This window comes from Cavia porcellus, unplaced genomic scaffold, assembly GCF_034190915.1.
Source record: "Cavia porcellus strain 051 isolate PalLab524CR breed Dunkin Hartley unplaced genomic scaffold, mCavPor4.1 scaffold_6, whole genome shotgun sequence".
In the NCBI taxonomy this organism is placed as follows: domain Eukaryota; kingdom Metazoa; phylum Chordata; class Mammalia; order Rodentia; family Caviidae; genus Cavia; species Cavia porcellus.
In genome coordinates this window covers 103,454,703-103,481,814 of record NW_026947489.1, presented here as the reverse complement: position 1 = coordinate 103,481,814, position 27,112 = coordinate 103,454,703, and the positions used below count along the sequence as shown (strand labels likewise).

The 27,112-nt window shown below is 51.0% G+C and overlaps 1 protein-coding gene across 5 annotated transcripts in view; it reads left to right on the top strand.

The window, feature by feature from the left end:
- The window catches only part of Ampd3 (adenosine monophosphate deaminase 3), a 42,964-nt gene that overhangs the window by 13,339 nt on the left and 2,513 nt on the right, over positions 1-27,112 (top strand). For 4 of the 5 annotated variants that reach the window (XM_013148067.3, XM_063251912.1, XM_063251911.1 and 1 more), the window contains exons 3-14: positions 5,118-5,322; positions 8,037-8,199; positions 10,653-10,872; positions 12,587-12,716; positions 17,091-17,285; positions 17,663-17,794; positions 18,331-18,494; positions 19,144-19,270; positions 21,943-22,106; positions 23,073-23,193; positions 24,287-24,460; positions 26,386-26,496. In XM_013148067.3, the coding sequence (XP_013003521.1) occupies positions 5,118-5,322; positions 8,037-8,199; positions 10,653-10,872; positions 12,587-12,716; positions 17,091-17,285; positions 17,663-17,794; positions 18,331-18,494; positions 19,144-19,270; positions 21,943-22,106; positions 23,073-23,193; positions 24,287-24,460; positions 26,386-26,496 (1,906 nt within the window). The remainder of the gene's footprint in view (positions 1-5,117; positions 5,323-8,036; positions 8,200-10,652; positions 10,873-12,586; positions 12,717-17,090; positions 17,286-17,662; positions 17,795-18,330; positions 18,495-19,143; positions 19,271-21,942; positions 22,107-23,072; positions 23,194-24,286; positions 24,461-26,385; positions 26,497-27,112) is intronic. The other variant, XM_063251913.1, reaches the window with a different exon arrangement.

Below are 27,112 nucleotides of genomic sequence, written 5' to 3'. Positions count from 1 at the left end.
ATGCACACGTGGGAACACAGCCTGCAGCCAGCGTAACATGAAAAATTTCTGAGCTATCAAATCTCATGACAGGGCTCTTATAGCTCTTCTGTTTCTTCTTGTCCTTCCTTTTCTTCTTTATCTTTATTGAAATGTAATTTGTCTACCATACAATCCACCCATGTAAAGTGTGAAGTGCCATGAATTTTAATGTGTTTACAGAGTTGTGCAACAGTGATCACAATCAGTTTTGCAACACTGTCATAGGCCTTGAAAGAAACTCTCAGAGCAGGAGTGGGCAGGTGACCAGTGGAGCTAAGAAAGAGGTGGATGGTGGAGCTGTCTTTATGCCTGAAGGGCTTCAAGATGCTCAGAAGTTCCACCCACCTGGCCAGGCTGCTGGTCACCTGGCCGTGCCCACAGAGGAAGTGGTCTTTGGGAGGCCCAGCATGGTTTACCTGCCCCTCGCTGCGCCCAGCATGCAGCCTAGGCCACATCTCCTCTCCTCTTCAGCTCTTGCTTTCCTAAGACCAGGGGTCCCAGTTCCACGTGGATCAATGCAGTGGCCATGTAAGCAGCAGGGACAGATGAGTGGGAAAGTGGAAAGCACCCTACTTGGTGGCACTCAGAATCATAGTGTTAACAAATCTGGTGTGCTGATGGCGCGGGCCCGCAGCCTGTACAATATTAGTACTCCTTCAGAAGTGGAGAACCCTGCGCAATCCCAGCTGGGGGAGGGGATCAGCAGGCCTCCCCATTCTGCTGTGTCCCTCTCATTCTCCATCCCTGCTGCTCTCTGCCCCCACTCCCAGAACTCTAATTACACTGACCATATCCTAATGTGATCAATCTATGGAATAGTTTGAACCATTTCTGCCCACACTACCTGCCCTTAGAGTAAGGATTATATTTAATTTACCTGTTTTCCTCCAGGCCAGGCCTGGTGTCTCTCCCTGCTGGCCATTCCCTGGACAGACAGTGGGCTTTGGAAGGAAGATAGTGCTGCTCTCTAGAAAGAAGAGCAAAGATGGCCTCCACCAAGAGTTCTGCGTTTCAGTTCCGTGTATGAATCAGATGCTGGGGAAGGTGATGCCTGATTCCCAGGCTCTGAGGAGGGTGAGGAGTGGGCAGGCTGAGAATGCTGACAGGGGCCATAGAGCAGGTGGGGGCAGTGGACAGGTGCTGGGAGAGAAGAAGCTGTAATAACTGCCTGTGTGGACCAGATCACCTCCTTGTTCTGAAGGTCATATTAGCAAGAGAGTCCCTGTGGCCCAGGAGGAGCAACCGTCCAGAGGATGACAAAAGTGTTTTAAGCCTAGGCCCTCTTTCCTGGCCTAGAGCTGTTGTCCTCACAGTCCCACACCCTGCCAGGTCTTTGGCACTTCTGCCAGGTGGCTGCCTTCCTCCAGTGTGTGGTTGGAGGAAGGAGGGGGCGGGCCAGCCGTGGCCAGCTAAGCTGGCTAACCCAGTGCTCCGGCCTAGCATGAGATGTGACAGGTGGGACTGCAGGCTGGCAGTTCTGGGTCTGTCATGAGGAAGTGCTTTCAAACAGTGGCATCAGGTCAGGTCTTATTCAGCTCTGTGTTGTCAGTGTGTTTAGCTCACGCCTGGCCCAGAGAAGGAACTTGTTTAAGTGTCCGTGAAATACATGATTGGTGACTGCTCTTATTCAGGAATACAGAGGACTATCTGGCCCCTGGGGTATCCAAACAAAGGCTGCTCTCAAAAGAGGGTTGTACTACACAGATCCCGGCTTCTGTAATTCAGATAAAGCCTCTGGGAAGTTCCTTTGTGTCCTCTTTCATTGTGACTGCTGTGGGGCTTCAGATAGACTTGAGAGGGAAAGAGGGACATGCTTGCAGGTGCACACACACACACACACACATTGTGTGCACACACAGGCAGCCCCATTGCCCACCCCTGTAGTGTATCTGTAGTGCAGCATGAATACTAGATACAGGCTTATGGTCTGCAGAGTATTTTAAATATCCCCAATTGAAAATGTCCCTCTTGGACCTCTGGACGCTGTGAATTTGAGCCAACACTCTTGTCACTGTGTTATGGAATGTGGCCAGGGAGGGAGGTTATTGGAAGTGGTGGTACCTGGGCTTCAGAACCAGAAGCTTTCTTGGAGAGCCAGTAAAGGAGGATGTCAGAGACATTCAAGGCTGGCTTTGAAGATGAGGGCTATGCGCAAGGGTAACAGAGATACCTATGGGAGTTGAGGTGACCCCTGTGCCACGGCCAGCAAAAAACCTGGAGCTCTCAGTCTTTTAGCCCCATGCAGCTATGTTCTGCCAAGCCCCTGAATAAGCTTGAAAATGAATTATTTCCCAGAGGCCTCAGTCAGGAAGACAGTGTGGCCAACATGGTGATTTTGGCCCTTTGATAGCCTGAGCACAAAGCCAGCTGAACCCTGTCATTGTTGTCACCCACAAAATGGTGACCTCATACATAGGTGTTTTCAGTTACCAAGTTTGTGGCAGTTTGTTATACAGTGATAGAAAAAGCCTTTCCAACTTTTATACAAACTCAGTGGTTAACTTGTGATGGTTCTGACGCCTTGTCATGGTGAGCTGCTCTGTGCCTGCAATTCTGAGACCCAGCCTAGGACTGTTTGTATGTGACAGTCTAATCTGAAGACCAAGGCTAGAGCCATCATGGATATGTTCAAGAAAGAGAATTCTCTGGGCACCAGCTGGCAGGTACTGGCTTTTTCAGTGGGATAGAATAATATACAGCACAAGCCAGGTAAACCTTTGGTTTATGTACCTTCTAGCTTTTGGGTTGTGGCTATTTTTTATAACCTATCTTACCTTAGAAGCTACTCACCTTAGAACTCACCTGTTGCTTCTCCTTGGTAGGACCAGAGCTCAGGCAGAATGGACAGTGATGGCCTAGAGATAATAACTGACTGAGAGTCATAAGAGTGACATAGAAGCCCGAGTCTCAAGGGACCCTGCTGAGCCTGTCAGTCTGGGAAGCCCAAAGCTTCCTGTAGATGTGAATGTCTAAAAGATGTCCAAGGGAAATCTTACAGCTTACGTGAATGTGCCTCTGAATGATAGTGGGCTGGCAGGAGTTGGCATCTTTCTTGGAACTGGATACTGACTCAGCTCCAAGGGAGGGAGGACAGATTGGGAATGGCCAGGGCTGGTGCTCCTCGAGTCCAGATGTTTCCTGAAGCAGCTTATGGTGCCTGTTATTCGAGGTCAGAAGGGCAAAGAGAGACCCTGGGGAAGGGTCACTCCACCTCTCAGGTATAAGCAGCCCTGCCTCAAAGTAGGGGTAGCACAGGTCTTTGTCATGGCTGGTAAGAACCAGAAGACCATGGCATGCATTGGGTAAACAAATGGGAGAGGTGAACTGCGGTTCCTGGAAATTCAACAGTGAGGACACCTGAGGCTGGGCCAGCAGGAAGACAGCAGCTCCTGGGTGGGCCTTGAGGCCCATCTGGGGTCGGACTGATTTCTGTATCCTACCTTCTGTCACCCATGTGTGGAAAAGAGATGTCAGGGTCCATTTTTAAATTTTAATTAATTAATTAATTAATTAATTTTGGTACCAGAAATTCAACTTAGGACCTGTGTTTGTCAAGCAGGCAGTTATACTGCTGAGTTATATCCCTGGTTCAGAGAAGAGGTATCAGGGACCCAGTGAAGAGTCTGGATTATTTGGGTTAAGGGTACGGTGAGAAAAATAAAAAGCAGAGACAAGTTAAGTAACACAAGAATGGCTAGGAAGTCAGTGTCTTCCGAGGGGTTCTCCTCTTCACACTCCTAAATCATTTATCGAGTGTATACAGTGACTGGTGGTACTAGCCTAGCAAAAGATTCCAATTCTGTGTAAGACTCAGACTGAAGAGGATATAGATGATTTTATGCCAGGAAGGAGCTTGTCTTGGGGTATAATCCTGGGATGACCCAAGAGAGCATAGATGATCTTATGCTGTGAAGAGTCAATGGGAAATCTCAAATGGGTAGTATCTCAAGGATCCATTTTATCATCCCTTAGGAAGGCATGCAAAATTAGCCATTGTGACTTTGTGGTCCCCAGCAAAGAGGAGAGATTGATGGGCTTTTGTCACCACTCTGGCTGAGTGTTTTGTTAGTGGCTATATAGGCCCTGGTTGTGTTGCAATAAATACTTAGGAAGCTGCTGGACCCTGTGGTACAAGGTAGGCAGGTGGTAAGCCAGTGTTTCACACTGGACCCCATGAGGTGGCAGTGCAAGGAGGCAGGGTTCCACTGGAGACAGAAGGACAGAGGTGCTGTGGCCTTGCTCCAGTGCTGACTAATTTCCTTCCTGGGAATTCCAGGGCTTGGAGTGACATTAAGTGAAACCTTACTGTCCTATTAATGAGGGAATGTGAAGTCATCACAAGTCAGCCTTGCACATAAGCATGAGCTTGCAGTGTTTTAAAACCAACCTTGTGCCCAAGAGTGAATGAATCATCTTTAGTGCCAGAGTGATGAGTCCCAAGGTCCAGACCTGGGGTTCGTGCTGATCAACCCCTGTCCTATCACAGGGATATCAGTCTGTCCCCACCGCAGCAGCTGCTGCCAGGATGGTAGATGTCAGGTTGAGGAAGGAGTAGCAGGGGTGATGGTTTAGGGAGCAGTGTGGCTTGCATAAACTGCTTTCCATCTCAGGTCCCCTGACTGCTGTTTAGAAAGCAAGGAGGCTGGACTAATTAATCATCTATGTTGCCTCTGCTTCTAATCCTCCACATTTCAAACCCTGTAAAAGACTAAATGGTCTTTACTGAGACCGTTCATATGCCTGGTAGTATGAAGATAGCATGCTGGCCTGGTTGATTTGATGGCACCCTCACATCCCTGAGCTGTGGTAGTAGAGTCCTCGTGGTCTGCATCTGTTTGTCTCTGGTGCTTGCCTACTGTAATGTCACTTGTGCTACCACAGTAGCTGGTGGCAACCACAGACCTGGGTGTCTGGAAGACTGTGCTGTGTCTGTACATGAGAGATGTGTGTGAGGAAGACATAGCTAATTAAGGATTAATGGTATGACCAGCAGCAATGGTTAATCATAACAAAAGTTCTTCTGCCATGTATCCTGTTTATCACTCATCCCAATCAGCTGCTGATATCTCCCACTTTTCCTTGTCGTTGGCTCTTAGAAAGACAAGTTTCAAGATGATCCGGTCCCAGTCCTTGTCCCTGAAAATGCCGACGCAGCAAGATTGGAAGGGTCCCCCATCGGCCAGCCCGGTCATGTCTCCCTTGACCCCTGTGCTCTGTGGAGCCGCCTCCCAGCCCCTACCTGCACCCTCTGCCATGCCCGAGTACCAGCGGGTCATCATCAGCGGAGATTACTGTGCTGGGGTAAGGCATCTGTGACAGTGTCGAATGGGGGTCTTGAATGCTGAGGCCAGGGGCCCTTGGTCATGTCCCCCCTGAAACCTGGTTCAGCCCATGGGTGTCTGGGAGGTGGTCAAGAGGAGGCACAGGATGCTGAACAGGGCTGTGGTGGTAGGGTGTCTAGGAGACTCCCCCTTCCTTGTTAGAGGCACACAGCTGCAGGCTTTTGCACGCCCTCTGCTCCTATAAGCCCATTGAGAAGGGTGCCAGCTTGGGCCCCGGTGTTCCCAGGAATCTAATGAGTTCAAAGTCACAGGGCTGCCTCGTTTGTACAGAATCAGTTCTTGATGAGGTAGCTTAGGGTCAGTGTCTTGAAATACAGGCTAGATTCTCTCAACCAGGAAGATGTGGTTTTGATTAGAAAATAAACAAGCCCCGCCTCTCCATAGTCCATCTAGAGAGAGCACCATTTTAGTTTACAAGAACTTTCCTGTTCTTCTTTACAAGTGCATGGTATTTCTCCTTGTAGATGGAGACAAGTAATAATGCTAAGTTCCTGGGGGTGGGAACTGAGGTGGGAAACAACGCAGGCCTTGTCTGAAGCTCAGACACCAGATCAAGGCTTGCTGTTCACCAGGCAGAATGGTGGAGAGAAGGAGTGGAGATTGGCTGAGTGTGCACAGAACGACAGGACGTGGGCCTGGACAGTTACCTCATTTCTTCCCGCTGTCAGGCACATAGTGGGGAAGGAGCCCGATCTGGGCAACTAGTGAGAAGTAGCTAACCTTGCAGATCTCCTTGGCATCACAGTCTGCCACCAGCCAGGCAGCCTGGAGTGCCTATGAGCTTGGCTCTGGCTCCTGCTGCCCTGGGATCCTGCACCTCGATAGCCTGAGCCTGAACCCAAGCCTTTTGTCATGCTGCACCCATTGATTTTTCAGAGAAATTGGTTGGCTTTGCTGTGAGCAGGGACATTGTTTTGTCAGAGATGGTTGTGTTTGCCTACCCATTCATGCCATTCTCAGAGGCCTTCCCATCGGGGTGGAAGGTGGAATTAACCACCCTTGTGTGGACACTGGAGGCAGGAAAGAGACGCTTCCAGGTTTTTTTGTTTTGTTTTTGAGACAGGGTCTTTCTATGCAGTTCAGGCTGCCTTGAGCTCACTTTGTAGCCCAGGCTGGTCTCGAACTCCAAACGATCCTCCTGCCTCAGCCTCCCAAGTGCTGGGATTACAGGTGTGAGCGACCACGCCTGGCTGCTTCTGCTTTATGAAAGCAAAGAATACTGTTTGGTAAAAGTATAAAAACCTGAGTGGGAATGATAAATATGCCTGCATCCTCCTTTCTGAGGCTCGAGAAGAGTGGTGGATTTCTAGCTGGAACTGTAGAAATTAACTTATCTGTACTTTCTGTACTTGTTAGAGCTCTGAAACAAAAATGTGAATATTGATAGCTCTGAAAGGTAGATGCTGGGTGTCTGTTACATTACCATGGGTGCTTATCTGTGTGTCTACAGCATTTCAAAGCTAAATGTGATTATATCGTTAAGACAAATGAGGAATTCCCAACCCTCCCTGCCGTGTTCCCCCAGCATCTTGCACCTCCCTCTCTGCATCACATCTCGCTGTCCTGCCTGTCTGCGTATTTCTTCAAGCTCATTCAGATTTCTGTGACATTCATCCTTGCTGAACCCACTGTGGGCCCACTGGAAGGTGGACATATGTCTCTTTCATTTTTGAACATAAGGCAGCTCTGGGAAAGCAGAACATTCTTGGGCTTTGGGACTCAGATCAGAGTCTAAGTTTGAATTTGTGACTTTCTGCCAAGTGATTGATCCTTTATGTGTTTCAGTTTCTCCATTTTTAAAATGGATTTGGTATGGAGTGAAATGAGAGGGTTCACATGTGGGAAGGTCTTGTATGTAACACATGAGCATAAGGGGTGTTTGTCAGCCAGGAGCTGATGAAGCGTGGGATTGGGCATGTAGAATTCTTTTATTTATTTGTTTGTTTGTTTTAACATCTGAGGGACCCATGGATTTTCTCAACTGAATACGATGGTGCTCTATCAGAAGTACGCGCAAGGTTTTGGGGCAACAGCAGGCTTGTGGTTTAATCAACAGCTGGGGGGTGAGGGCAATCTCTGGAGGGCCTGAATATCTGCCTCTCTCCCAGTGACGCTGACTCTCTTCTTGGGTCTCGTATCTTGGGGTCTCAAGACCACCACAGAGTTTGGTGATTTGTTAGGACTCTCAGGACTCAGCAGTGAGCTGTTCTCACGGCTACGATCTATCACAGTGAAATGACACAGAGCAGACCAGCAAAGGAGAAAGGCACACAGGGTGAGGTCTCAAGACACCTGGTGGCAGCTTCTCTGAGAGTCCTGTCTCAGCGGAGCCACCAGAACATACTGAGTACTGTAGGTATCCAGCTGTGATAAATGCTGCCTGCTTGGGAAGCTCATTAGAGGTGCAGCATCCGAGGCTTTTACTAGATCTGCCATACACTGCATAGCACACCCCCAGGTTCCAGCCTCCTAGAAGGAAATCAGGTGTCTGGCATACATCCTGCTGGTGTGAGCCGTTTAGACACAGTGAACCATCCTTTTTGGTCAGGGTAAGAATCCTGCAAAATCCAGGTTCCCAGGTACTCGCCAAGGGCTAGGCTTACAAGCAGATCCTTCTAGCATAATGGTCTAGACCTTATGTGTGAATCCTTTCTGTTCACTTCCCTTCTGCAGATCACTGTGGAGGACTACGAGCAGGCCGCCAAGAGCCTGGCCAAGGCCCTGCTGATCCGGGAGAAGTATGCGCGGCTTGCCTACCACCGCTTTCCTCGGACCACAGCCCAGTACCTGGGTCACGGGCCAGCTAACGCTGAACTTCCGGACGAGGGTCTCCCAGGTTTGGAGCTCTGGCTGCAGTTGGGGTCCTAAATAACTCTTGAGCTTGGCCCAAGAGTTGGTGGGAGGTTTTGCTGGCTGAAAGGGTTTCCCCCAGTGGTGTTTTTAGGTATGGGGCTCAATGTTTGCTTTTCTCCTACACTGAAGTTTGCTGATTCCCCCAGGTTGGTTTTATGGCTACTCTGTGCCCAGCTGTGTATGATTAGCTGTAGAAATTAGGAGAGAGAGAGCGGAAAGACAGTCCCTGATCATGGGAGTCTCCCAGGGAGGTTGGGGAATCTCATGCGGGGTATTTAAAACAACACAATCAAACGATATGTGCTGAATCTGTAGTAGGATGGGCTATAGCGAGAGTGGGTACAGAGGGCCTGTTCCCAGGGCAGCAGAAATGGGGTCTGGAGCCAAACACCTGCATTCATACTCAGGGTTTGCCAGTTTCTTGGACTTTGGCCATATATTTCTGTAAATCTCAGTTTTTAACCTGTAAAATGGAAGATTAGTACTCGTCTCCAAGGGCAGGTTAGATGAGGAGAGTCACACAGGCACATGCGTGTGGAGTGTTTAGTGCAGTTCTGGCATCTGGGGTGTGTTTGGTAAGTGGCAGCTGCATCTTGGATGCAGAAGTCAGGGAGAGGGAGCTGAGAGAGGGCAGGGCGGCTTCCTGGTGGAGTCCATTTGGCCTGTGAAGGACTGAGGAGCAGTAGAAGCTGGAGTGAAGTCATACAAATGAGGACAAAGGGAAGTCTCACTCCTGAAAGCTGGTGGGGGGTGGATAGGGGCCAGGAGGTCTGCACCAAGGTCCAGGACCCTGGCTGCCCTTTGATGGATGGTGGTGCCAGGTTGTCCCTTTCTTTGGCTTCTGTGTGGCTCTGAGTCCTATGCTGTGAGTATTCTGTTACCGCCTGGAGCTCTGGGCAGATTCAGCCTTTCTGGCTCCATTTCCCTCTCTATCTGAAGTCTTCAGTTTTGACAAGGACAGACACGAATGATGGTCAAATCTTGGCTTTATATCAACCAAGGACTTGCCTTCTGTGTGGTGAAGCAGAGCAGCAGCAACCTGTGTGCAGCCTGTGGCATCACCTGGGCCTCTCGCCCCTGCACCTTGGAGGTCATGGGGTGCAGGGTAAGGACCTCTGAGCTGGCCGGTGGCTGCCTGATGGGGGCATCAGCCCTCAGCCCTGCTCTGGTTCTGCTCCTTTTCTGGGTACTGACGGAGGATGCCAGGCAGGGAACCAGAGTGTTCCTGGGCTGGCTGCTGGGCTGCAGGCCCTATATAGTGCTCTTTCATCTGCAGAGAGTTGAAGTTCTAGAATCTTGCATCCTTGGTCAGAGGCAGAGCTCATCAAGACCCTGTGAAACTCATTATGTGAATAATAAGAATGTTGTTGCTTCTCGGTTTACAATGGTTCATCCTGATAAATCCACCCTATGCTAAAACTGCATTTATTATCCCTAACCTGCCTTAGAGATGCTCAGGGCACTTATATCAGCCAATGGTTGGGTAAGATCATCTAACATGAAGCCTATTTGGCAGTAAAGTGCTGAATATCTCATGTAATTTATTAAATGCTGTACTGAGAATGAAAAAAAACTAAATGGCTATATGGGTATACTTTTTCACAATCAAAGTTCAAAAGTCTTAAAAGCTGGACACTGTCTGTAGTAGAGTGCTGGGCACGGCCACTGGCCGTTTCCCTGTATACACTTGCAGGCCTCACGACAGCCTGTGAAAGTAAGGGGCACCCTTGTTAGATGAAGAGAAAGGATCAGAGTGGTAAGGGGACCTCTCAGTCTCATAGCTGGGGAATAGAAGGCATTTTCTGCCTCCTGTGGGATGGCTTAGCCCACAGCTGTGGGGACAGGCAGCCCTGTCCTTTGTGTTCCTGTGTGTGGAACTCAAGCCCCTATCCCATGGTCCGGTGGGGATGGGGTGTCTTCTTCATCCAGGTTGTTGGCTTCTGTGGGCTCAGGAAGCTGTGGGAGAACAGGTAGAATTATTCCCACCAGGCAGGCCCAGTGCTATCTGTTCATCAGGAGAAGACACAGCTGCCCCCCCCCCCCCACCAACATTCCTGGGGACCCTGAAGACCAAGGAAGCTGAAACCCAGTCCAGTCAAACCAAAAAGAATTATCCAAGTGCCAGCCAGGTGCTAGGGACTGTTCTAGGATGAGAGCACAAATCAAAGTCACTGACTGCATGCCGAGTCTACTCTGTCTGAGTAGAGAAGAGTTATAATACCCAAGATAAGAAGCACAGTGATTTTGTACAAGGGTAAGTGCTAAGGAGAAAAAATAAAGCTGTGAAGGAAACATGTGATGTCAGGGCAGCTGAGTGGCTGGGTTTTAGATAGGACAGCCAGGGCAGGCTCTTCTTGCCCTCAGAAGGCAACTTCTGAGTCCTTGCAAATTCACAAGGTCAGGAGTGCTTGACCATCATTCCATCCTGTTTTGCAGACTTCTGCCCTCCCCCACTGCCCCAGGAGGACCCTTACTCCTTGGATGATGTACCTCCCAACCTGGACTACCTGGTCTGCATGCAGGAGGGCATCCTCTTTGTGTATGATGACAAGGAGATGCTGGAGCGCCAGGAGCCCCACAGCCTGCCCTATCCTGACTTGGAGACCTACACGGTAGACATGAGCCACATCCTGGCCCTCATCACTGATGGCCCCACGTAAGCCAGCTTTCCCTGCCTCTCCCTGCCATTAGGTGGCTGCTGTTTGGTAGGGAGGATCTGCATGCTTTCCTGCATGCTCACTATCCCAGAAGAACATGGGTGCTCCTGCTCTTTGCTTTGTGAGTTTCTACAACAGTTTTCTTTCATGGGCTTGTGTATTCTTAAGAGTTGTTACTACCTGTCCTTTCTGCATAGATGTGTGAAGCTTCTGTTCATTGGTAGCTGCCTGTGTACCTTCAAACAGCTACCACCCCTCTCCCTGGGCAAGACTATAGCCTTGTGGAGACCTGTTAGTCAGGGATGACAGGGGACAGCCACTCAAAGTGGAGAAGTGAAGAAGACTGTGGCTTCAGGCCTTGGGTTTTCATATTTCTGGAGAGGAGCATGCAGGGGCTCTGGGGCACTTTGGGTTATGACCCCTGATGCTCATAGCTGGGCTCGAGCTGTCTTCCTGCATTTGGCCCCTTACTTCCTGGTGGGTACCCGGGCTCATCCGCAATGAAAGTTCAGTAGTCTGTACACAGAGCCTCAGCACGGATGTGCCAGGAGCAGGAATTGGGAAGGGAGGCTGCTGTCACACCAAGGACTTTCTCTTCTTGCTCGCGCCTTTTGGTTTTGCTAAGAATGTTATGATGCTGGTCCCCTGGGGGGAGTGCGGGGTGCACAGACTGCTTGACTCTTGGCCCTTCCTGGTCCGAGGGCAAAACTAAGACCAGGGAAGGGGTGTGGACAGTTCGTGGGAGGCCCTCTCTGCCAGAGGTGTGAACAGTGACTCTCTTGTCTGGGAGGTTGTCAAGGAGAGACCATCCCTGGGAGGGAGACTGGCTAATGTGACCTTTACACTTCCTCCCCTCTCTGTGACTCCCCCGTGCTTACCCTGGGGGTGTTGTTGGTTTGGCTGGTATTCTTCATGGGAGCAGAGGTGACTGGATGCTAAGGTAGCTGCTGTTTGTTTTGAGGTCATGAGGAAGCAGGGTGACATGAATGGAGGTTGAAAGTACCATGCGGCTATGGACCCAGACATGGGGCCAGGCACCTGATTGGGGGCTTTGGGGGACATCAGTTGGGTGCAGCAGTGGGCTCCCACCTTCACTGGCTGAGAAAATCTCTCTACCTGTGATCACTTTCTCTGAGTTGGTGGGGACCTGGGGCATCAGCCCTACAGAAATTTCTATTCTGGTAACAAATGCCTTTGGATTCCCAGTTTGCCCATGATGCAAAAAAGTCCTTCTTTGGTCCTGAAGTCCTGAATGGATTTGGGGATATTGAGATCTGGGGACATTTGGTCAGGAGTGAGTGGTTCCTCTACATCCCAAGTCCACTTCCTTGTTTCCTGTCATCTAGGTGGAGAGACTTATTGAGCATCTGTCCTGCTCACAGTCAAGGCCTATACCCTCACTTTGGCCTTGAGCATTACCATCTCAATATTTATGGGATCTTTATTCATAGGAGTGGGGGCTCCTGTTAATTGGCTAACTGCAGACAGCTAGAAGCTGAAGAACCAGGTGAGGTCCCAAAGTCAGCTCTGCACTGTCCCACTGTGACTTTGATCACACAGTGATATTAATCAGTTCAGCCAGGACTGGGAGCCTTGGCCCTCTTTGACCTGACTTTTTCCCCCCAGAGGTTGACTCCTCATGCTGGGAGCCTCCAAACTGAGTCTAATGTGACTTCTCCTCACCTGTGGTCTCTCCCCTTCTCTGACCTACAGGAAAACTTATTGCCACCGGCGACTGAATTTTCTAGAATCCAAGTTCAATCTTCATGAGATGTTAAATGAAATGGCTGAGTTCAAAGAGTTGAAGAGTAACCCCCACCGAGACTTCTATAACGTGAGAAAGGTGAGTTAGTGGCTGGTGTTTAAGCTACTTCCTGACCCCTTTCTGGCGCAAAGATACCCTGAGCCAGTTTGGGGCTGGTGTCCTGTGAAAGCCCTAGGGCCCCTGGCTGTGGGTAGCCCTTGTGGGCTGGGCATAATGCATGCTGTATCTGTGGACTCTGCCTTCTTCCTTAGGAAGCAGGACACAGCCTGCTAATAGGGTGTTACAGTAGAGTACAGGCCACTTTTAGGGTAGGACATGTGTTATGACCTCTTTGGATTTGGGAATTGGTGATTGCACATCCTTGGAGATCAGGTACATTTATAGAAAGGCACCCAACCTGCTCCTTTTTCCGTGCCTCTTCTACCCATTGAGAGAGTGAGTGGTGCCAGGCACCCTCAGCCTGCAGAGGTGGCCATGGAGCAGTGTGCGTGTTAGCAGGTCCTGCCCTCCAGGAGGCCCACAGTGAGGCACAGGATCAGCACTGAGTGTGGGGCATTTGACTGTGAGCAAGAGTCGCTTCCTAGCCTGTTATCTTAGAAAATGTTGTGACACTGTTTGCTTTTTAGGTGGCCCGGCAAGTGGTGCTAGGCTCTCTAGCTGCTCCTGTGTGGGGTTGTGGTTGTATTTCACAGGCGATCCTTGGGGTTTCCAGTCAGCCTGGGGTTAATGTGCTCTGGACAGGGGGAACAGGTATGGTGACACAGTGGCCTGTTCTCTAGTTCCACAGTTAGTCCATAAATATGCAATGAGGCAGTGAGACAGGCTTGTGCTCATCTCTTGTTAGGGGTGACCTGTGTTCTGTGTGTTGGCTGCTTGATCTCCCTCTCAAAGTCTCTTCCGTTGGGAGGACAGTGGGGTTCTCAAGTCCAGAGTGGGCTGGGTGGGAGCCTCCCAGAGGTGGCTGTTGTGTCACCAGGGTAGAGCAGGGCTGGGCTCTGAGGGCAGGAGCTGTGGGGTTGCCATGAGTCTGTGTGAGGCAGGGGTTACGATACTGTGAGGCTGGATCTGCAGGATCCGTGGGTGAAGATGCACCGTGGTGCTTTTCTAAGCCTGCCTTGCTGTGGGATGGCACATGATACAACATGCACTCTTATTTTTGATCATACTTCATGAAGGCACAAAGAAAGGATTTTCAGAACTGCTCCAGAAAGTGGCAGAAATGATAGAAATAAGTGCGCTCAAAAACAAGGGGATTATCTTGAGAACTAGTGGTAATGTGACTTTTACTGTAATAGATTATAACAAAAAATAAAAACAATTTAAACTTGCACCCTATTTTTGGATCCCTCCTTATAGAAAGGCTGGGTGTACCTGCTGCTGGGGAGCTGGGGAGGATTAGGTATCTTCCACTTTGGCTCAAGTCCCACATCAGTGATAGCAAATAGGTTTCTGTGCCAAACTTGACCAGTTGGGCATGGCCCGGAGACCTCCAGAAGCATGGTGAAAAGAGTGCTGTAAGTTGTTTACTAACATTTGCCTCGGGTCAGCTCAGGGCCCAAGTGTAGCCGGCCCTGTTTGGAAGCTCTCTTGTCTGTTTAAACTTGGGTTGTAGGTGAGAGCAGGTGATGTTGTTTTTTATCGTCTGGTGAATTGAAAACCCTGACCTCAGACCACAGCCTCTTTAATTTGTTCCTAAAATAGTCACGTCTGAGATTCCAAAGTTAGGATTGAGTGCTTCCCAGGTTGTCCAGTTGGTTTTCTTCTTTATCTTGTGACTCATGGGATAGGGACAGGCTGAACCCCCTGTGGGGTGTCACTGGGGAGCTGGAGGACAGCAGGAGCCCGGAATGTGAATGTGCTGAGTCAGGCTGAGGCGGTGGAGCACGGCTGTGTCCGGCAGAGCTGAGCCAGGCTGAGCTTCTCCTGGGCACCTTGCATGAGCTGAGTTTCATGGCAGAGGTGCCCGAGCGTTGGCACCGTGCCGTGGATGATGTTTCAGTTTTTCATGCTCTGAGTTCTTTCATTTCTCTGATGCTGACAGTCTGTGGTAAGAGTGGCAGGATTAATGGCTGGAAGGGCATGAGGGCGTAATTTGGCCTAGGCATATGGCTGGCTGGGAAACACACACAGAGGCCCAACAGATCAGATGTGTGGTATGGCACAACTTTGAGATGCCCAAGCAGCAGTGAACAGCATTCCCTGGCTTGAAGTTAGTGCCTCCTAACCCCAGGCCTGGCAGAGGGCCTGGTCAGCCAGGGCATTAACTCCATGGGGCAAGCTGGTGCTGACAGTGCCGGGGCCTGAGAGGCTGCTGTCCTCCCCAGGGTCCTCTCTCAGGCCCCTTGGGCTCATGGAAGGGGATCCATGATGCCTCTCAGCTTAGCCAGATGTCTACCTGTCCGTGGGGAGTGGGGTTGAGGATGGGGAGAGGGTAAGGACCGGGTGATGTCAGCAGGGCCCTCATTCTAAGTAATGAGCGTATGTAGCAACAGAATCAAGTTGTACAAAAATTCCATTCTACTTTCTATGTGTGGTGAATGGATTGAGCCAATCAAAGAGACAAAGCAGCAAGATAGTCAAGAGGTCATTGTGGGAGTGAGAACATGTAGTCTTGAACTCACACAGTCACAGTGGGGTTGGCAAGAACTGTGTTTCTTTTACTTTTATTTTTTTATTTGTGATACTAGGATCGAACTCATGACCTCATGCTTGCAGGTAGGCGCTTAGGCCACTGAGCTAAAAGCCCAGCTCCATTGTGTGGTTTTGACATGTTTGGGAGGTGGAGTTGATGGGACTGACCCGGGTCAAGGGAGTCAAGAGGGGAAGATGGAGGAGACTCTTGGTTTTCCAGAGTTTGCCACTGCCCCACTGTATCCTCCAACCACTGCAAATCAGTTACCAGCGCTCAGGGCACCAAGCTCTGCTGCACCCTGAAACTTTGTGCATGTATTTCTTCAGCCTGAAATGCCCTCCTTCTGCCCCACCAATGTCTTCCACATGAAGCCAGACTTGGTACCCTAAACACAACTAATCTCGTCTCCCTTGCCGAGAACTGGGTGTGGGGAATACCTTTCCCTGGGATGCAGACAGTTGGGTTTGGGCTGGAGTCAGAGAGTTTTGGACATAGTAGATTTGAGCTGCCTTTGAGTTACCCAGGTGGAGATGTCAAATAGCAGCTGTGTGGGCAGTTCTGGAGCTTTGGGCTAATGATATTCATTTGCGAACTAGTGTGAAGAAGGAAATGAAGGGCACAGACAGAACAGAGAATGTATAGTGATAGGACAAGAGGGCCTGGGACCATTTGGGAGGTCTGGCAGGGAAGACAAACCTGTCTAGGAGACTGCAAAGGAAAGGCCAGAGAGGCAAGGGGACTATTTGGTGTCATGGCGTGATAGAGTGCAGCGTGATAGAGATGTAAGCAGTCCTATGATGGAGTCTAAGACCCTGCAGCTCCTTCCTCGTCCCTTTCTGGAGTGCTGTAGTTGAAGCTCTCATTGCCTTTCTTCAAGTTAGGACTTGCTCTAAGAGCCGAGCCCACATGCTGGTCAGAGTCAGGAGAGCTGCTGCTTCTAGGGTTTGGATGCAAGGGCTTGGTTGAGGTGCAAGTGGCTGAGAAGAGAGGATGTGGCTGCCCTTTCCACTCACCCCTGCACCAGAGGCTTGGCTTTGAGAATGCTTTGGGGGTTCCAAAGAGGTCAATGGGAAAAGTGGGGTTTGGCTCTGAGGGTTTCATGAGGGTGTGGATTTCATTGAAACTACTGGAACCTATTATACCTGTTCCTTTAGTTTGCTCATCCAGGCATTGATTCACATGATACATGGTACCAGTCTCTGGAGTGGATGCTGGAGACCTGGGTGCATCACACATAGTCCCTGTCCTTGAGGAGCTCCCAGGATGGTGGAGGAGTAGATAGAGCATATTAGAGTGGGCAGCAGGATGGGCCCAATAGTGAGTACCTGCCAGGTTCTTAGACTGGGCAAGGGAAAAGACGAGATTAGTTGTGTTTAGGGTACCAAGTCTGGCTTCATGAGGAAGAGATTGGTGGGGCAAAAGGAGGGCATTTCAGGCTGAAGAAATACATGCACAAAGTTTCAGGGTGCAGCAGAGCTTGGTGCCCTGAGCGCTGGTAACTGATTTGCAGTGGTTGGAGGATACAGTGGGCAGTGGCAAGGTGAGAGTCAAGGCCTAAAATAGCCTTAAGTCCCAGGCGCACTGAGCTCTGAGGCTGCTTTACCTCAATGATTTGCTAATAGGAGTGCCCTGACCAGCCACTTTGCAAAGGTCCCTGGATGCTGTCAGGAGGTGGACTGGGCAGCAAGGCTGATGGGAGTGGGGCCGGTTCTGAAGTCTAGACAAGACATGGGGAGGGCATTCAGGCATCGGGGGAAGGAGGGGCTGGAGGGGCCAGGGAATGAGGCGTTATTCACAAGCTGCTGGGCACTGCGTTCCAGGTGGACACACACATCCACGCAGCAGCCTGCATGAACCAGAAGCACTTGCTGCGTTTCATCCAGCACACATACCAGACGGAGCCCGACAGGACTGTGGCTGAGAAGCGAGGCCAGAAGATCACCCTGAGGCAGGTGTTCAACAACCTGCACATGGACCCCTATGACCTCACCGTGGATTCGCTGGATGTCCACGCGGTGAGTGAGCTTCAGCTCCCGTGCTTTAAGCAGAAAGCAGTGCAATATTATTTAGTCTTAAAAAGCCAGAGTAAACAATTTACAGGTGGTTGCTTAATGGTCCACTGTCCTGAGTCAGCCATGTTCCTTGCCATGTCTCCTTGAAGCATTAGACTCTTGATACTCCATAGAGCGCCTCACCCCAAGGCCCTGCGGCTGGCCATGGAAGGATTCATGGTTCTGGCCCTCAGGCATTTCCAAGACTGCATTATAAGAAACCACCTGGAAGACATGTTTCAGGGTGACCACACAAAGCCCACCTTGTAAGGCCAGGAGAAGAGAATGTGTGTGGTGTTACAAACCCCTGTGGTGACCTGGCTGGTGGACCCTTTCTCTAGGACCGGCAGACATTCCATCGCTTTGACAAGTTCAACTCTAAATATAACCCAGTGGGGGCCAGTGAGCTGCGTGACCTGTATTTAAAAACTGAAAACTACCTGGGAGGAGAGTACTTTGCTCGGATGGTCAAGGTGAGTGAGCTCTTTAGTCGCTCTAAGGCCACTTCAGGTGTCTGTTGTTAGAGGGTGGGGACCCTGCATGGCCTCTTGCTTCCGCCCCTCCCCAAGACCCTCTCCTCCACCATGCAGCTCAGGCAAGTCCTGAAGTGCCCTGGCTGCCTGCTGCTGGGCATGGGCAAGCAAGTGCAGAGTGTGCTGAGTGCAGGCAGCAGGAGGGGAGGGTACCCTCTTGGAAGAGTCTGCAGCATCCTGGGGCTGTGCCCTGCCATAGCCTGAACTTGGCCGGGTGTAGGCTGGCTCTGTGTGGAGATGCTGCCACTGCCTGGCTTGCTTCTGCAGCAGCATGGTGATGGTGCAAGGTGGCAGCGCAGAGGGAAGCCTTGCACCCTCCCAGTGGGGAGCCTGGCTGCAGGGAGAGTGCTGGCATGGCAGCCAGCAGCTCAGGGATTTAGATCCACCTCCTGGGCTGGGAGCAGGTGGCTGAGAGAGGGGTCTGCAATGTTGCTGGGGGATCTTGGGCTGACTTTTTTGGTTCTTCTTGGTGCCAGGAGGTGGCCCAGGAGCTGGAGGAGAGCAAGTACCAGTACTCAGAGCCACGGCTCTCCATCTACGGCCGCAGCCAAGAGGAGTGGCAAAACCTGGCCCGCTGGTTCATCCAGCACAAGGTCTACTCGCCCCACATGCGCTGGGTCATCCAGGTGCCCCGGATCTAGTGAGTGAGGCGCTTGATGACTGCCCCAGGCCCTCTGGGGATAGCAACGTGGTCTGCTTGGGCTCCTGCATGTGTCTGCACCTTGGAAGGGTGGGGCCTGTTCCAGTGTTAGGCAAAGATGTCCTCATGACAATTATACTCTTGTCCTTCAAAGAATATATGCATACCAAGGCCTTGGGGGAACCCCTCCCCTACCTTCTCATTGAGGGTCTGGATGAGCCTTGGGGTACCAGGTGACTTGGTAGTGTCCCACGTTGCTGATGTCTCCCTGGCATCTCTCAGAGCACTCCTTTTCTCTCCAGGTAATCTGAGCATGGGGTTCAGGGGAACTGAGCTGAGAGGCGCAGTCTAGCCCACTGGGAAATTTGAGGACTCCTCTTTCGGACTTGTCCAGGCTGAATCCTGTTGTTCCACCTCTGAATGGCCTCTGGCTGGGGATAGTACCCTGATGTGGATGGGTGGACATGGAGTTTGCCAACCACTGCCTGGCATTGCAGAACGTGCTGGGAGAGGGGAGGAAGGTCAAGTCTGACTTCAATCTGGGCCCTTAACCAGGTGCAGGCTGCTGAGGAAGTGGCTGGGGTCAGTCTCTGATAGGTCAAGGGGGGACTGTAAGGCCCGCATAAACACAAGTCTCTGCTTCCCTTAGTGACATATTTAGATCAAAGAAGCTGCTGCCAAGCTTTGGGAAGATGCTGGAGAACATCTTCCTTCCCCTTTTCAAGGCCACAATCAACCCCCAAGACCACCGGGAGCTTCATCTCTTCCTCAAATATGTAAGCATGATGGCACTTGGGACAAGCTCAGTGTGGCAGAGATGGTGCACATTCCCGGTGGGGTCGGGTCAGGTTCCCTCCCTGTCCCTCACAATAGCTCCCCTTCTCAGTTCCTTCTTTTCTGTGCCCCAGGCATGGAGCTGCCAGGATCCTGACTTTGTGAAATAAGAGAGCCTTTCTTGAAGGGGATGCCCCCCTGTCCCCAGAGGCAGCTCTGGGTATGGGTATGGGTATGAGTATGGTATGGGTGTGTCCCAGCTGGGGAGGGAGAAAGGGCTAAGGACTGAGAGTCAGGAGAAGTGGATCCTGCCCCAGCCAGCACCAAGAAATGCAGGCTTTGCCTTTGCTTTCGCCTGGAGCAAAAGTCCCCCACCATGTTTGATTTGGTACAATGAGCACCACAAAATGTCCTTCTCTTCCATGTCTGGGTAGTTACAGGAGAGAAGGGAAGGGGGAAAAACTTAGGAGAAAGTGATGAACAGACAGGGTGGTCCTTCCCTCTGGATCCCCAGAATAAAGGGGACAGCAGAAGGGGCAGCATCATTCAGGACAGGATGATGTTCGACAGGGCAGGACCCAGGGGAGAGGGAGTGTTGATTCTGGGTGTGTAGGGGCTGCTGGGAAAGCACGTGGACAAACTGAGGATAGGACTGAATTTACGTCTTCCACACGTGTCCTCGGGCTGTGGTTTGGAGCGACAGAGAGTATCTGTGGTGGGAGAGAGGCAGGATGAAAGGCAGGGAACACTCCAGCCCTGGGGCCATGGTGGGTGTTGAATCCTTGGTAACAGCTTGGTCTGCCAGTGCTTGCTGCCTGGCCGGCTGTGCACGCCCCCTGATATCACTTCAGCCTCACAGTTACCCCATCTTTGTCACTACTTTCCAGTCAGCAGAGCAGTCCTGCGTGGTGTACGTCCCAGAGCAGTGGTGGTGAACTATAGCGCCCTACCATAGTGGCTGTTTATGTCACTGAAAGCTCTGAAAGCTTCGCCACCATTGTCCTCGAGACTGTGGGGAGGGTTCCCTTTCATCCTTATGAGTTCCACGTTGACACTGGGGGAAATTACACAGAGAGGTCCCAAAGCTAGAAAGTGGCAGACCTGGAATGCATTCACCGCCTCTCATGTGGGGTGGTGGGCTGTGGAGACTCCACACGTCCCCGGCAGGGCCTGAAGGAGTCCAAGGATGCCGTGGGCACCTGGTTTTGCAGGATGGTGGATTCTGCACCCATCATGGGGAAAAGCAAGATTGGTCAGGGTTGGGAGAGGGAGAAGGAAAGGAGAAGGAGGAGGAGGGAAAGGATGAGGGGGATGAGGAAGAAAGGAAGAGGAGGAAGGTGAAGCCCATGAGAGAGGCAGTCGGCGAGGCCCTGCCTCAGTTGCCTAGACCTGAGGAGGGGGCCTGGCCTTATCCTGGGCCAGGCCCCAGGGTGTTCTGGTGATACATTGGCTAGTGAGCAGTCAGAGCTTGAGGTCTTCCCAGTCCCCAGCCCAGCAAGGAGCCACTGAGAGCCACAGTGAGGACCCTGTTGCTTCCTTGAACACAGCCTCTGTGGCAGGGAAGATTCTGGAAGGACCCTCATGTTTCCTCACTCTTTGGGGCACTTCTTACCTGTGTAGGAACTGAGAGGCTGGCAAATCAGGCTCCAGCCTGGGCCCTGGGCTGAGGGTCCCCATTCCCAGTTTGGGTCAGCTGTGAGGTGAGGTGGACAGTCTTTCGTTCTGCTGTCTGGGGTTCAGGGACCCCTTCCCAAAGCACTTCTGTGGCTGAGCAAGAGGAGGGCAACCTGTTTGCAAAGTCTCTGGTGCTGGCGGAAAACTGTCCTTGTGGGCAACTCTTGGTCAGGCTCTACCTCTAGGGTTAGTCACAAGGCTCTGGGACCCCAGCTGGAGGCCATAGGTTGGGGAGACTCTAGGGTTATGGGTGGTTCCCAGCTGAGGTCTCACTGCACTGGAAGGGAACTTTCCTGAGGCTCCCCTGATAGGCCTGAGGGTCTACACAGAAGCAGAGCTGCCTGTGGGAACCATGGCTTAACCCGACCAGGGTACTCTGTGTCTATTGGTGAGGCATCCAGCAGGTGTCTCCAAGCCATGCCTGAAGGTGTCCCAGGGTACCCTCCACCCGGAGCCTGAGTGTCCTACTCAGGTGACTTCCTTGATCACTTGGGCTCTGGTTTGCCCAACCATAAAATGAAGCTCTCAGGCCACCTCTCCCCAACAGAGTGGCTCTGAGCTTTCACTTAGCTAGTGCATGTGAGGGGCTTCGAGAGCGCCTGGTATGTAGGCACATGTCATAGGTCCCTTTCCCTGTCACAGCTTGCCATGCTGCTGCAGGCAGTGGCCACCGTCCCCTGCAGTGCTGGCTTCCTGGGCACAGCACAGGGATAGGCAGTGGACATGGCTGCCTCTCTCTGTTCCAGCCTGAATTCTCCCATGGTTACCTCTGCTACACAGGGGCCGGGCACTCTCCAGCCTAGCCTTCTGGGTATCTCAGAGGCTCTGAGGGGACAGAGTGAGCTGTGGTACCTGGGAGGGATGTGGCCTCAGCTAGATGCCGGGCCACACCCAAAAGGCCCAGGCTGCTCAGCTCTGAGCGACCGTGTGCTGAGCTGAGTCTGAGTCCTGGATGGCTTCCTGTCTCACCTTGTTGCTCAGAACCCTCTCTCCTGCCCAGGTGACAGGGTTTGACAGTGTGGATGATGAGTCCAAGCACAGTGACCACATGTTCTCTGACAAGAGCCCGAGCCCAAATGACTGGACAAGCAAACAGAACCCGCCCTACAGCTACTACCTGTATTACATGTATGCCAACATCATGGTGCTCAACAACCTTCGCAGGTGGGTGAGCTGGCCCCACGTGTGAGTCTGCATTCACTGTGAGCCATGTGTCTGTGTACACACATGTCCCACGATTGCAGGCATGCCTACAACACTCGTGCCAGTATGGACATGGATGATAAGTATAATGAAGCACACACGTTCATATGTGTAAATCGCCAACACGCCTCTGTGTGGACCTGTACCTCTCTGAGACAGTGGAGATATAGGCTATGCCAGTACCTGCATGTCCACCTATCACCACTCCAACAGGGTGCACACGTTCATCTGTGCTTTCAACAGATTATTACAGCTGCCGTGTGACAGACACAGTCCTAGGCACTGGGCTGGTTCTGGAGAGAAAAACAGCCTGTCCATGGATGCCTCATAGATGGTCTTATATGTAGAGGCTCCCACACACAGAAAGAGCCACACATGCACAGGGGCTGGATGCCCAGAGCCACAGCACACTGAACTCCCCCTCTTTATAAGTCTTCCCCTCTCCTCCCTACCTGCCCCTATTGGGCCCCGGGAGCCTTGTTTACATGGGGCCAATGGCAGAGGGGAGAGGCCTAGTGTTAGGGTAGTGACAGTCATGGATGGAGCTTTTGAGAGCAAGAGTTCTAGTTGCCGGTGATCTGCTCAGTGGGTCTGAACATACACTTCACTCTTTGGGCCTTGGTTTGCCCGATTTTGTAACAAAGAAATTGGACTTGGTTTCTCAAAGCATTTCTTGCTCTGAGACGCTGATTGGGGACCCAAGGCCTGGTGAGGAAAGGAGTGAGTAGAGAACAGGCCAGACTCTCTTTCCACCATTGGTCCCTCGATGCTCCTGGGGGTCATGTCTGTTGGCCTCTGCATTTCAGGAGGAATGAAGTGTGTGGGGGCCGTGCCATGGGCAACTGTCTCCTGGAGAGGGCCCTGGGCTTGGCTGTGGGCCTCGGGAGGGTGAACCAGGGTGCTTCTGACCCGGTCTTCCTCCTCCAGGGAACGAGGGCTGAGCACGTTCCTGTTCCGGCCTCACTGCGGGGAGGCTGGCTCCATCACTCACCTGGTGTCTGCCTTCCTCACAGCCGACAACATTTCCCACGGGCTGCTCCTCAAGAAGGTAAGCAGCCACTCACAGAAGCCTGCTAGCCCTGGGCAGTGCTGCCCTGGTCTCCCTGCCTCCCTGAGGCTGCTGCCCAGCCCCTGAAAGCTCTGGCCAATGATACTGCAGAGCCAGGGCTTTGTTCTAGACTGGGCTGTCTGTAGTCATCTTGGTTTCATTTTTAATTATGAAAATAATAGAACCGTACGCATCCCAATCTAGATTTTCCCAAAAAATGGAGAAATGAAAAAAAAATAAATGAATCAAACTGATTGCTATTAGAATCAGCTCTATTACTTTTTAGTATTTCTAACTCCTATCTTTTATCCATGACATATTTTAATCTACTTAAAATAAACGTGGAATTTCAGTTCCTACTTTGTCCTTCGACATTATATAGCAAGCATTTTTCTGTGCTACACATAATACCTAAACTCCCCATTCTGCAAGCTTTTGGATGAACCATTGGCCACTTGGTCTATCATTGGCTCCATTAGTTCCCAGTGGTGGACACACGGCAGCCATCTGGCTTTTCCCATGTAAGTGTGCTGCCGTGAACTCTGGGCACTCACTCAGGCTTCCCATATTTTGGGTCACTGCCATGGGAGTGCAGTTTGCTTGCAATGCTTCCCCCGCCACCAGGCAGGTCCAGGCTCATGTCGCATTTTGGTGTGGGGTGTGTGTTCACCATAAGACCAGGCCCAGCCCTACCCAGCCTTCGGGGTTCATCTCTGAGGGCCTATCATGTTTACTGTCCCAGTTGAGAGGTTTACGGTCAAAGCAGCAAAGCCACCATGTGGGGCATCTGGGGCCTGAGCGTGGTGGTCAGGATCCGGGAGGGGAGGCAAAGGTGCTGATGGAAGGCACTGCCCTCTGCCCTGTGATGCCTCCCCTCAGCGCCAGGAATGGAGGGAGAACAGCCAGGGCCTGCAGGGCTGGCATGTGACATAGGAAGGAGAGAAACGGGTCCAGGGCGGGAAAGACAGCGTGTGAGAGTTTGGGAGTCGTGGCTGTGGGGACCTCAGAGCCAGGCCAAGCTCTGGCTCCACTGGTGAAAGTGTGTCCTGTCCCTCCCTGCATGTGTCACACGAGTGTGGCGGTTCTTTCGCAGAGTCCAGTGTTGCAGTACCTCTACTACCTCGCCCAGGTCCCCATTGCCATGTCTCCTCTTAGCAACAACAGCCTTTTCCTGGAATATTCCAAGAACCCGCTGCGGGAATTCCTGCACAAGGGGCTGCACGTCTCCCTCTCTACCGACGACCCCATGCAGTTTCATTACACAAAGGTGAGGACTCGGGGAAGGGGCCGTGGTGTCCCAGTGAGCCTGCTTCAGTCTTGCCCTTCCAGCACAGGGACCCATGTCCAGGGCTCAGCTTGGCTTTTGGGGTGGCGTTGGTGGCACAGTGAAGGCAAGGGGTGAGTCCTTTTTGGCCTCCTTGAACCCTTGAAGGCACAATTGGATTCCTTTGTCCTTCTCTGTTTCTCTTTCTTTGATATTTAGTACTTCTATAACCTTGGTAAAGTTATTTGCCCTCTCTGTATTGAATTCCTCTTTAGCTGTAAAATGGGCACACAATTGTCTCTATCTTCCTGGGGAAATTAAGATAGTGAATTCAGCTCTAATAGAATAGGGTCTAACACATGCGTATGTTCAAAATTTTAGGTGCCTTTTTATTGTACTGGGATTATTATTGCACTTTAGATCTCTGGGAAGAAGGGAAGTTTGATGTCATGCATAGGAATGCATGACAAAATGCCTAGCACATTTTGATAGTGCTGACAAAACCAGGCACTGATTAGCAAAATAGAAGCACCCGTAGTCTTTTAGGGCACAGCTTCTCCAGCCTTTTCATCTCTGGACCTCTTCTCTGGAAGAACTGAAAGCCGTATGTGGATTGCATCTATTGCTATAAACTGATGAAAAATATTTAAAACATTAACTCATTTAAAAATAACAGTAATAGGCTTGTTATATAAATAGCATTTTTTGGGAAAATAACTATTTCCCAGAACAAAAATACTGAGGAGAGTGGCATTGTTTTGCAATTTTGCAAATCTATTAATGTCTTACTTAATAGAAGACAGCTGGATTCCCATAGCCACTTCTGCATTCAATTTGTTGTTCTTATCAAAGTTCGTGAAAATTACCTTGCATCACATAGATACATAGTTGGCAAAGCCAGGACCTTTCAAAAGGTCTTTAGTTGCCAGAGGTCCTCAGACCACACTTCGAAAAGCACTGGTCTAGCAGACAGAGCCAATAGGGTGGGCGGGGGAAGAGATCATAGAAGGGCTGGTGACTAAGGGCAGCTATTTCACATGGGGAAGATGGAGGAGGCCCACCGCTCAAACTTAGCCCTTTTGGGATTTATCTCCCCACTTGTATTAGGGTCGATTCTCCTTTAATGGTCCCTCTTTGCTCTGAGTACTTTACTCATAGTAACTTTGACCGAGTATTTTACTCATACTTTTACTTTTGGGCAATCTTAAGAAAATGGTATTGGATAAAGCAAAACTGAAGAACAGATAGTGTTAAAAAATGCATCTGACTAGAGAGGTGTTAAGTCAAAGTTTGTAGGAGGCCATGGATGTGTTTGAGCACCTCCACCAAACAAACCACACTAGCAGAAACTTGAATCATAGTAACTGAGCTCGGGTGGCTTACAAGGGGACCCTGCAACCAATTAACTAATGAAGCTGTAAACCATGAACTAATTCAGCTGTAATCAATTGACTAAGCTGTAGCCAATTAAGTTGTTTTCTGTGCCTCACTTCTGTTTTGCTATAAATACTGTGGGTCACTCTGTTGGTTGTAGTGCTAAGAATCCACTCTGGATGGAGGAGCTTCTCTCTTCATAAGTCGCCTTTTTTTCTTCTTATTAAACTACTAATCGAGGAAGCTTTCCCTTTAACAGGGGTTGTCACAAAAGAGTGGAACTGGTCCCCTGAGGACCAGTCCTGAGTTTTAAACATGATAGGCTCGCTCCTGGTCAACAAATTTCTTTTAATTTTGTTTGGTGATTTTCAATTACACACACACACACCCCACCCAGGAGTTTGGAATGTAAACTGTGATCTCAGTTGATGGGGGAGGTTCCAGTTTGTAAGGAAAGATGGATTCTGCAGTGCATTTTGGTTTAAGTCTTGGAAATACACGCAGTGTTGCCATGGACACTGCCTTCTCATCTGGGTCCTCGGGGCGGGATCTAGGAAGCACTCATGGAGGAATACGCCATCGCTGCGCAAGTGTGGAAGCTGAGCACGTGCGACCTGTGTGAGATCGCGAGGAACAGCGTTCTGCAGAGTGGCCTCTCGCATCAGGTATGGAGTGGTACGGGCTGACCTTGTCCCTCTCAACAAATGGGGAGAAACCTGCTGTGTGCTGGGTGTCTTCAGGGCACTGGGGATCTGTGACAAACAGGACAGGGGGGGTCTCTGGTGCAGTGACACTCAGGCTTTTGGAGCAAATCCTTGGGAGCCTCCCGAATGGCTGCTCCTACACCTTTCTTTCCTAGACCCCCGTGGAGTGACAGCCACACGCTTGCCACCGTCTTCCATCCTCTTCATTTGTTTTTCTTCATAACCCTTCTCACCGCTGACCTTGTAACATGCGTTTCCTTAAGGACCAGGGCTTGCTCTGTATTAGCTGCTTTGGTCCCAGAACAGTTCTGGCACACAGCTGGCGGTCAGTCCTTCTGGGATAGAAACCACCATCTAGATTGGGTAAAAACCCGCCAGCGTGGGACATGGGAACCAGCTGTATTTGTGCAGCTCGTTGCAAAACTCGGATGTGGAGCCAGCACTGAGAACTGTGCTCTGGATGTTATGTCAGGTCCCTGGCAGCAGCCTTGGATGTCACTGGTATAGGAAGAGGTGGCATTAGGTGCTGCCCTGGTGGATGATGATGCAGGGAAGCGATAACCCACATATGCTGAAG